Genomic DNA, 11119 nt, shown 5'->3' on the forward strand with positions numbered 1-11119 from the left:
GGCCCCTCTGCAGTCAGTTCCTCTGTCGAGATGCTGGGCAGCCTCACCAGGACTTTAAACCCGCTCTGGTGATGGAAGAGCCTAGATGGCTCTGCTCGGGTACTGTATCTTGGGTGCTGAGGGTGGGCTGGGGACTTTCTGATAAAGGGAGGGTGGGAAGAACTTGGCAGAGCAGGATCAAAGCACATGGAGGATGACAACCAATGGAAAGGTGGGAAAAACTGGAAACTTGACCTTTGGATCAGATGTTGGCTATACCACTGAAATCTTCAGTGGGATCTGGAGATTTCTGCCCGTTTCCTCTTAAAGTACAAGTTCGTTTATAGCTTTAAGATGCTGCCTGGAATACAAAGAAGCTATGACGGCGGTGGCTTGGAGAACTGATGGTACCAGCCTTTTAAAACTCTAGTTCCAGTTATTAACTGGAAGGAAAGGAAGCCTTTGAGTAAAGACTGTAAACATACAGGTGGGGAAAGAGATGGGCAAGTCTCACTCAAGGCACACAAATCAACCAAACCCCCCACATTTCCAGCTAAACTACTACCAGTAGTTTCTTCTGTCTTGTAAAACATAAGCTGGCCCCCTTGCTCTTGTCCTCTTGAGAGTGAGCAGAAGGACCAAGACACACGAAAAATGTGAGAAAGATGTTGGTGTAATCTCTCAAGGCTCCCTAATGGACAGACACACTTAGGCCGCTCACGTAGCACTTGGCTGACTTATCTAATCACTCACCACGGCTGTTTTAAGTGGTTCTGGGATCCAGCCTGATAAGTTAGGTTCTGCCTCGTCTCTTGAGAATGAAACATAAAAAAAAAAAAAAACTTCTTTGACCTCTTTTAAGTGTTTCACTGTATGAAGCTTGCAAAATTCAGTGTCCTTGACTTTATAGTTAATAACCTCTCTGTGTCTTGGGTTTTTTTTAACTCAGAAACAGAGGGAATAATTAGAAACCTCAGAGTTCTATGACTTCCTTAGAATTACATAGGCTACACTACACACGTACACACACACACTACATAGATACCAGTGATACCTAGTCAATTATATAAATGAGCAAATCCCATTAGCCTCAAGGGCATCTTCCCTCCAATAACTTGGAACACCCGTTTAGACGGTCCCGCTTGCCCAGAACTTGCCTCTGTTCTCTCTTTCCCTCACAGGAGCTGCCCCCTCCTTTGGCCACATCTGCCCACTTTCATGTGTCTGCTCTCCCTAAAGCCCTCCTTAGTTTATCTACAGACTCTCATGGGAGGTACCCATTGTAGTTGCTTTACCCTTCATGGAGTGAGGGGCGAGGAGGGATCAGAGAAGCCCAGTGATTTTCCCAAGTAACACAGCAGTCAGGCCAGAGCTGAGGTCAGAACCCTGAGCTTCTTATTCCTAAAATGGCAAAGCTTTTTAGCATCAGTGGTTTCCAAAATTTTTTCAATCCAGCTTTCTTCCAACTATGTATTCAGTGATTCAGCTTTTTGCAAACCTTTTAAATCCGATGAAATCTCACACAGGATGGATCAGACCCTGAAATTCATCTCAGTCTCCCCTCTGCTCATGGCACCCCAGCCAGGCCAAGCTATTCTCAGCTTGGTCCTACCTTGGGGCTTTGAAGATAGCTGCTGCTTCTGACCATCCAGTCTTTTGAAGCCTCTGTCATCTTACTGTCCTCAGAGCCGCTATGATGAACTGAAATTATCTGATACGTATATTCATCCACTGGCTTATAAACTCCGCAAAGAAAGGACAGTACCTCTAGTTCCCTGCTCTGTTTCCTGTCCCTGGACCAAAGCAGATGGCAGTCAGTAGACATTAGTTGAATGAATGAGTGACTGAAGGCAACTCTCCTCCCTACACCTACCTAAAGAACTTGCTCAGTGTTCAGAGGAATACAGTCACGAAATACTGCCCTGTATACAGATGAGGATGAAAATTTACCAACTGCAAGATCTGGGGATAGATATTCAACATCTCTGTGCCTCACTTTTCTCATTTGGGAAATAGGAGCAATCATGCCTATCTCATAGTCCTGGTATGAGATTTAATAAGTTAATACATAGAAAGCACTTAGAGCAGAGCCTGACATGTAGTATTGTAAATGCGTCAGCTATTATTATTGTTATGAGGGGCTCACTCTGTGGCACTCTTCAAAGTCCTCTAATGTATTAATTAACTCGTCTAGTGACTAATTGTAAGCAAAGTGAAAGTGAAGTCGGTCAGTCGTGTCCGACTCTTTGCAACCCCATGGACTGTAGCCTATCAGGCTCCTCCATCCATGGGATTTTCCAGGCAAGAGTGCTGGAGTAGATTGCCATTTCCTTCTCCAGGGGATCTTCCCAACCCAGGAATCGAACCCGGGTCTCCTGCATCGCAGGCAGACGCTTTACCGTCTGAGCCACCAGGGAAGCCTAATTGTAAGGAGGGGTGATTATAAAATTAATATTAACTGGCCGCTGTGCTCAGTACTTCCAGACATGGTCTCATGAGAAAAATCAGACTGAGCGGTTAAGAATAATCTGGCCGGGGCCTCCCCACCAATAAGATGTGGGCTGAACCCAGGCCTGTCTGCAGAAGCTTAAGATACCCATCAGTCTCTGCTCCCTCAGGCCCTCCTTCCTAACCCTCCATGGCTCTGAGCTACATTATTTTGATAGCAGTGCTGGGAACCCACGGAGCTCTGAAGTGCTTTTCACAGAAATGCCCACGTCTTCAGAGGAAAGAAAAATGGACAGAGAGAGAGAGAGAGAAAGTGACGGTGGGCAGAAAAAAATTTAGTTGCTCAGTTGTGTCCGACTCTGTGGCCCCAAGGACTGTAACCCACCAGGCTCCTCTGTTCATGTAGTTCCCAGGCAAGAATATTGGAGTGGGTTGCCATTCCCTTCTCCAGAGGCTTTTCCTGACTCAGGGATCAAACCCAGGTCTCCTGCATTGCAGGCAGAATCTTTACCATCTGAGCCACCAGGGAAGCCCAAGGGACTTAATTACTTCAGTGTGGACTGTATTTTAAAACTTTTTAACAGTTTGGACCAAAGAGAAGTATGTTATTACATGAAAATGTTAAGGTGACATTTACAGTCATTGTTTTCTGTTTGTCAAAGTTCTATCAGTATCTCCCCAGCACATAATCTTGTTTTCTTTCAGAATTTCCTATCTCATTCTATGGAGCCAATTTTTATTGGCAAAATAATTAATATAATAAATAATAAAAGGGAGAAAAATGAAGAGAACTGGTTTGGGGCCGGGGGGCGCAGGGGGGAATCACAGAATCACAGTGCGCTGTGAGCAAGACAGAGTTTGGAAGCGTAGTGGGGCAGGGAAGGCAGGGTGAATATAAAAGGATTTTTAGCCAAATACTTGATAGGGGGAGCAAGAGTGACTTCTTTTTCTTTAATATGTTTATATTCAAATAGAAGAAGGTACACAAGCAGTTAATCATTTATCAGGAGTAAAGGCTCAGCATGGGGTCTGGGCTAGGATTTTGGAAAAGTTCAGGTTTGAAAATTTGAGAGTGAATTTGCCAAGTGGACTTTAATAGGAGTTCATGTAATAATTGGCCTGGGAGTTTTAACCAAAAAAGTAGATGCTTTGAAGTGCTGGAAACAAAAAGAACATCTCATGGCAGTTTTATTGGCTCATATGATCAGCCACAGATGATAAATGACAAATGGGTCTAGGACCTTCTGCAGTCCAGCAAAGTCCTGAATTCTGCAAACAGTTGAAAGTTCAGCCCAGCAGCCTGAACAGTATAAATTGTCAAGTCAGAGACACTTCTGATGGGTTAGGAGGCTGATGCTACTCCAAGTCTGAGATGGTTGGAGCTGGAGGGGATCCTCAGAGACTTCTAAGCCTGCTCATTTTGGACACGAAGGAAGTATGAAAGGAAGTGTTAGTCGCTCAGTCGTGTCCAACCCTTTGCAACCCCGTGGACTATATAGCCTGCCAGGCTCCTCCGTCCATGGAATTCTCCAGGCCATGGAGTGGGTTGCTATTCCCTTCTCCAGGGGATCTTCCCCACCCAGGGATTGAACCTGTGTCTCCTGCATTGCAGGCAGTTTCTTTACCAGACGTACAGAAATTGAGACCCAGATTTCCCACGGGATCTCGAGCTGCTGCTTCTCCATCCCATGGTCCTCCCACGCCACCTCCTGTTCTTCTCCATCATCCAGCATCCCAAGGCACCCTGTGACTGCCCACCTTCCCTCTACATGCCTGTCCTGCTTTGCAAAGACACGGCAGGGTGAAGAGGCAGGGATCGCTGACACTGTGTGTCCCCTTGGAATCCTATGTGTTCCAGCCTTGACATGCCTCGTACAGAGTTTAGTTAGCTAAAATTTCAAGGAGAGAACTCAATACCCATTCCCAGGATATTTTCCCCTGAGCTAAGGAAAGGTTTCTTCATCCTGTTTGTGAGTGTGTGTGTGTTTTTCCCCTCTTGTGACCTCCAGAGGTGATAGAACACTGAGCTAAAAATGTCACTATTTCAAGTTCAAGAGCTCACCCAGGACTAGCATGGGAAGGACACAGAACCACAGTCTTGGTCTCGAGCGATTTGTGCTGACTTCTTATCCAGATGGCAGAAGCTAGTTGCTGTTCAAGAAATAGCAACAAGTACTACTGAGTATCTTCTGTACAGATAGTTCCCATAGCACTTGGTGCTTGTCTCCTTGGTGGCATTTAACCTTTGTTCTCCAATGATTTGCTTATGTTTCTGGGTCTCTCACCCTGCAGCAACTCTAGCGCCAGAAGAGGGTTTTTATGCTAGACTAGTCTGCAGGCGTTACAAGCTTAGACCTTGGCTTCAAGGATCTAGGTCTGGATAGGCTAACATAAGCTCATCCAAATTTAAACAATAAAGGACTTAAATATAAATGCAAGGATATAATAGAAGAAGCTTCTGGAGAAGCTCACAATTAATTGCCAGTGTGTTCTCCACAGATAAGTAGTTTTCAAAATGTTCCATGGAGCCTAAGGTTCAATAGAGATGCCTGAACAGATGGATCTTTAGGCTGAAAGATTCTTGACCAGCCCTTCCGAAAGTGTGCATACATGTATACACACACACACACACACACACACACACACACACACACAAGTACAGAGTCTTTCTCTTGTGGTTGTTTTTACCTGTTTAATTATTTTATTTTCATCATTCCACAAATATTTATTGAGTGCCTACTATATGCTAACACACTTCTAGACTCTTCTAGACATAGCAATGAAAGAACACAAAAATTTCTGCCTCTGTGGAGCTTATATCCTAGCAGGAATTTTCCATTAAGCTTTTTTTTGGAGACGGGGTCTGAAAGATGGGATTTCCTTGGTGTTCCAGTGGTTAAGACTCCACATTCCCAGTGTAGGGGGCTTGGGTTCCATCCCTGGTCAGGAAACTAAGATCATGCATGCCCCTTGGTGCAGCCAAAAAAGACGGTGGTGTCTGAAAGAGATCATAGGAATTCTAGGAAGATGACGTGCCTAAGACTTGAGGGAGACACAAAAGCAGTTTTCAGAGGAGGTGAGTTTGAACAGGGGCTTCCCAGGTGGGCTACTGGTTAAAAAAAAAAAAAAAACTGCCAGTGCAGGTAGACTTAAGAGACACAGGTTTGATCCCTGGGTTGGGAAGGTCCCCTGGAGGAGGAGAGCATGGCAACCTACTTCAGTATTCTTGCCCAGAGAATCCCCATGGACAGAGGAGCCTAGTGGGCTACAGTCTATAGGGTCGCAAAGAATTGGACACGACTGAAGGGACTTGGCATGCACAAATTTGAACTTGATCTGAGAAGAGTCACTTATAGACGAGCAGAGGCCTGGACAGAGCGACAGCCTTGTGTGCAGTGTTTGGGGGCCAGTGAGAAAGCCTGTTTTGGAGGATCGGTGGTCACAAGGAGGCAGGCCATGAGATCTGAGGCTGGGGGGTGCCCTGCCAGGGTAGTGAGTCCTTCAGGACTATTGTAATTGAGAAAAGCACAGGAATCCAACTCTTGCTATTAGGAGAATCTTTCCAGGCAGTGCTAGTGGTAATGAACCCAGCTGCCAATGCAGGAGATATTAGAGATTCAGGTTGCATCCCTGGAGAAGGGTATGGCAACCCACTCCAGTATTCTTGCCTTGAGAATCTCATGGACAGAAGAGCCTGGTGAGCTATAGTCCTTAGAGTTGCAAAGCAACTGAAGCAACTTAGCACTTCACAGTAAAAGTGTAAATCAGTGAAGGAAATTAAGAGGTACAAGCCTCCAGTTATAAAACAAATGAGCCACTGGGGCTGTAGTATAAGGAATATGGTCAATCATGTTGTAATAGCTTTATATGGGGACACACAGTTACTAGACTTACTAGATGGTCATTTCATAACATATGTAAATATCAAATCACTCTGTAGTTCACCTGAAACTAACAGGATAGTGTATGTCAACTACTTTTTTTTAAGCATAAAGTTTTGTGCAACTTAGGAAAATTTCTCTGGCACCATTGGCCGGAGCTGCTCCAGGCTGTTCTTTGTGCATCTCGGTCATGGGTCCTGTCTTGTACTCAGGGCAGGGAGAATGGCTGCTCTGATCAATAAACCAGCTTGAGGCTGGAGGGCAAGGGGACAGCTGCATCCTTGGAGGGTGTCGCCTGGTGCCTGGCTGCTCTCCGCCCTGTAACTCAACACCGTCCTTCTCCTTGCAGCCTGCCTTCAAGGGCCTCACCTTCACAGACCTGCCTTTGTGCTTACAACTGAATATCATGCAAAGGCTGAGCGACGGGCGAGACCTGGTCAGCCTGGGCCAGGTGGCCCCCGACCTGCACGTGCTCAGCGAGGACCGGCTCTTATGGAAGAAGCTCTGCCAGTACCACTTCTCCGAGCGGCAGGTTGGTATGGCCCAGCGGTCGTTCCTTCCTTCTCTCCCACTCTGCCTGCCACCCTGCCAAGCTTCCTTGGCATCTTTCTCAAACCCACCCTGGGGTGCTCCCTAGTTTGACTAGAAAGCAGTCCGAGGAGTTTCTAAATAATACTTGTGAGATTTCTTTTATGTAATTCAAGAAGGAAAAAAAAAACTTATATTTTTAGCCCGTTCCCATTTTATAGCTTGCTCTGAAAACAATTCATAAATTGGCAATAGCCCTTCTTTTCTATAACAAAATAACTTACATTTTTATGACATTTTACAGCTAAAGGATTTTCCTGATGTTATTTCATGTTATGCTGATAAGCCAGGGAAAGGCAGCCCTGGAGTTGGAAATGGCAACCCCACTCCAGTATTCTCTGGGAAATCCCACAGACAGGAGCCTGGCGGGCTGCAAGTCCATGGGGTTGCAGCAAGTCGGATACGACTAAGTGACTGAGCATATTATGCCCACTTTAAACAGACGGAGGGACTGAAGCCACAAGTGGCTAAATGACATATCCAAATTAGTGGCGTGCTCTCCAGGTGGGGAAAATGGCCTTGGATTTGAATTTGGGTCTTCGGACACCAGTTCTAGGCCTTTTTCCCCTCCACACACTGCCTCAGATTTTTTTTTTCCCCCAACTTCTTTATATAGAAGTGTGAGTTCAACAGGGTCTGTTCACGAAGCCACTAATATTTAGATATAAAATAGAGCCACTGTGCCAAACAGTCACCGCATCTCCCTGGAAATAATCACTCAAGTCTGTAGCAGAGAAAAGATTGAAGTTGTTTATGGAGATCACCTAAACTTTCAACACCAGAAGATGTCACCAGCCACCTGTTTCTTTTAAAGACTAGTTAAAAGCTATTGTTTCTTTCACTGGGTAGCGATCAGAAGCGACATTTTTATCTCTCTGCTACTCTTTCCCTGGCTATCATCAGGGTATAGATGAAAAAGGTGGGGAAAGGGGGCAGGAGCAGAACTTTTCAGAACAACTTTTATATGTTTGATACTTAGATCCGCAAGCGATTAATCTTGTCCGACAAAGGACAGCTGGATTGGAAGAAGATGTATTTTAAACTTGCACGATGCTACCCACGGAAAGAGCAGTATGGAGACACCCTTCAGCTCTGCAGACACTGCCACATTCTTTCCTGGAAGGTATGTGTCTCAGAGGTGGTGGCCACGCCCCCCCCAAGCCCAGCCCCTAAGAGCCAATGACACCCGCACCATGTTGCCAAATGCTTTCCTGCTCTTCCACTATTGTAGCCCCCAGGTGAAGGTGAAGGTAAGACTGATGCAGGCCCTGGGGAGAGAAACTTTCAAAGACTTTCATTTCCTTTACCCCATTGTGTCAACTTTCTCTGCAGTACCCCCAAACTCCCCCATCTCTCTGTGCACAGGTACACACACACACACACATACACACACACACATACAGCACTCTTTAGTTTTGCGTAACACAGGGTGTTCTTGAGAGAGGAATGTTGTTTTGAGGTTGGGCAATGCCTTAGGATAGGACTTCCCTGGGGGCTCAGTGGTAGAGAACCCACCTGCCAATGCAGGAGACATGAGTTCGATCCCTGGGTCAGAAAGATCCCCTGGAGAAGGAAATGGCAACCCACTCCTGTATTCTTGCCTGGAGGATCCCATGGACAAAGGAGCCTGATGGGCTATAGTCCATGGGGTCTCGAAAGAGTCAGACACGACTGAATGACTGAACAGCAGCAGCAGCAATTCCTCAGGGTACCACAAGCCAATGGGATGCTGGGGAGAATGCCCACCTAACCATGATGTTCCTTTCCAGGGCACCGATCACCCGTGCACAGCCAATAACCCAGAGAGCTGTTCCATTTCACTTTCACCCCAGGACTTTATCAACTTGTTCAAGTTCTGAATCCCAGCACATGACAGCACTTCAGAAGGGTTCCCCTGATGATTGGATGGTTGGGAATCCAGAGTTTGGACACTTCATTTGTAAATAGTGTACATGTTAAACATTGGCTCAAAACTTCTGAGATAAGGGACACTGGAGGGGAGACATACAGCTGCTGGCTGGAAGTTTAAGCATATGGACTTCTCATTAGAATTGGTATGGAAAACAGAAATCCTGTAAATAAACTTTTTTTCCTAACAATTTGCCAGCAAGACTATAAGGCAGGAATTCTATTTCATCGGTGAAAATGGAATTCTCTTGAAGTTCACTGCAACTCCTTGATAGTTCCCTAGAGTTGTGGAAGAGAGGGCAAAACTCGAATACAAAATAGAATGCTCTTTGTTTACAATGTGAAAATTTGTTGGGGAGAAAAAAAAAAAATAAGAAGAAAAACTACATGTGAGAAACCCCTGGGCTTTGGGTTTTGATTTGGGGTTTGTTTGGCAAAGGCAATGGAAGCACCACTCATCTTAAACCCACATGGGTGTAGATAGGGCCTTATCTTCCGAAGACACCGCACAATAGTCTACCTCGGAAAGCTGCAACGCTCGCTCTGACAAACCGCATGGTCCAGTAGACGGCCTCTGTCTGTTTTGTGTCTTCATCAAAAGTGAAACAGGAAGAGAGATTGGAGGCATCCTTCCTCATGCTTCAGGCTTCCCTTTTAGACGAATGGGGCACTCTTTGGGGTTTCTTCTCTTTGAGAACAAACCTCAAAGCACGTATGCCTTTTTCCCTTTCACGTTGTAGCTTATTTCGTGCAACATAAGGCCAATTAAAAGCAGTCCCAGAGGAAATCCTGCTGCAGGAAAAATGGAACGAGTCACCCAATAGCCATGAAGATTTTCTTATTCCTGTTTAACCTCTTGGCTTGTCTGGGCTTCCTAGGGTATCTTGATGGATAAGCCTGTCTCTGGGGACTGTTTGGAGCCAGAGGCCTGATAAAGACTTGTAGAACAGGTTTTACATATCAGCTGCTGTTCTTCTTGATGGGTGATGAGTTTTCTTTACATCCAGCACCGAAATTTAGTCAACCTGAGCTAGGGCTTCTTACGAGGTTGATAAAGCCTGGTGTTCTAGCCAGACAGGGAGTGGATGGAGGTACTTTGAGTTCAACCCCAGGGGAACCTGCTAGACAAATACCAACAGGTAGTTATATGTGGAAGAAGGAAATCTCAGGACTTAAGGAGTCAATATTCCTGGGGGGTAGTGGGGAATGTTTTTGTTTTTTACCTTTTATAGAACTTTGCTTTTCTACAACAGTGTATATATTTTTGCAATTGTATTTACTTTCCTTTTTTTTTGTACGTAAAGTGGGCACCCTCCATGATCTTGGCCAATGAGTGAAGCAGAAATAGGAACTTGGTCCACATGTATGTTGAGCAACAGTGTATTTTTAGGGATTGAATTGGGGGTGACCTGAAATGGGGATAGATGGTTAAGAACGTACAGAAACAAGCCAAGGGACCAGCTACTGATGAGGGGCCCCTTCGTGCCCTTCTCTCAAAGCACAACCCAAGTACCAGTATCTGGAGAAGAGCTTGACCACTAGTTGATGTTTCTCACTGTACAAGGTCTGTGCCTATGGGTTTCTCAATATCTTTTTTCCATCATCATCCCCCCCTAAGAGGAAAAAGGTAAATTGTATTTTAATTTTGAGGGAAAGTAAATATTAAAGAATAAGATCATGTTAGTTAAGGTTGAGCTTTGGAGGGTCACAAACCATTGTGACACCTCACAGGATCCCACCCACCCCAGTCAAGATCACATGGAGAATGCAGGTCCAGACTATGGAATCAAAGGCTCATTCTGCCCTAATTCAGGCAGGTTCTCTCCAAGGTCTCAGCCTCCTTAAAGATGTGAGTGGAGCTGAGATTGTTGTTGCGGTGAGGGCTCTGGAACCTTTGACTCTGGCAATTTGGGGCGTTCATGGCCTTTCACATCTTCCCCCCAACTTGTTCTCAGCGCCTTCGTGCTGTGTAAACCGAGACTCCTCAGCACCTTCAGGTTGACAGTTCCAGAAATGTCGCCTGCTTTGACTGTCAGCACAAAACTGGGGAACCAGTGTCGCTTGGACTGTCCAAGGTGCTCAAGACCACACCACAGGCCCCAGGCAGCAAGAACACCTACGCAAAACGACCCTACCACAAGGGACAGGCTTACAGTTTTCTGAAATGTTTACCCAGATCATGACTCCCAACTCTCCCCATCTCCTTTGACATCACTGGAGGTGGTGTGGACAGAGTCAAGGAAAATTTTTAAGGAAAAAGAAAAAAGAAACCAATACTTGTGATTCCCTTTCTTTGGAAGAGGATTATAAGGAAG

General features: G+C 45.6%; 1 protein-coding gene and 1 non-coding gene across 2 annotated transcripts in view; one reads left to right on the forward strand and one right to left on the reverse strand.

Annotated features, from left to right (window-relative positions):
- Positions 1 to 9175, forward strand: part of FBXO32 (F-box protein 32) — a gene marked incomplete at its 5' end in the record, with an annotated part of 54868 nt that extends 45693 nt beyond the window's left edge. Inside the window, 3 exon segments of the mRNA NM_001046155.1 lie at positions 6658 to 6840; positions 7876 to 8019; positions 8666 to 9175. Of these exon segments, the coding sequence (NP_001039620.1) occupies positions 6658 to 6840; positions 7876 to 8019; positions 8666 to 8755 (417 nt within the window). The 3' untranslated portion in view covers positions 8756 to 9175.
- On the reverse strand, positions 2325 to 2396 carry TRNAR-GCG (transfer RNA arginine (anticodon GCG)). The gene has a single exon. It is a non-coding gene; the product is annotated as a tRNA-Arg (tRNA).
- Positions 9176 to 11119: the final 1944 nt, after the last annotated feature.

The sequence above is a fragment of the Bos taurus genome, chromosome 14 (assembly GCF_002263795.3).
Source record: "Bos taurus isolate L1 Dominette 01449 registration number 42190680 breed Hereford chromosome 14, ARS-UCD2.0, whole genome shotgun sequence".
NCBI lineage: Eukaryota > Metazoa > Chordata > Mammalia > Artiodactyla > Bovidae > Bos > Bos taurus.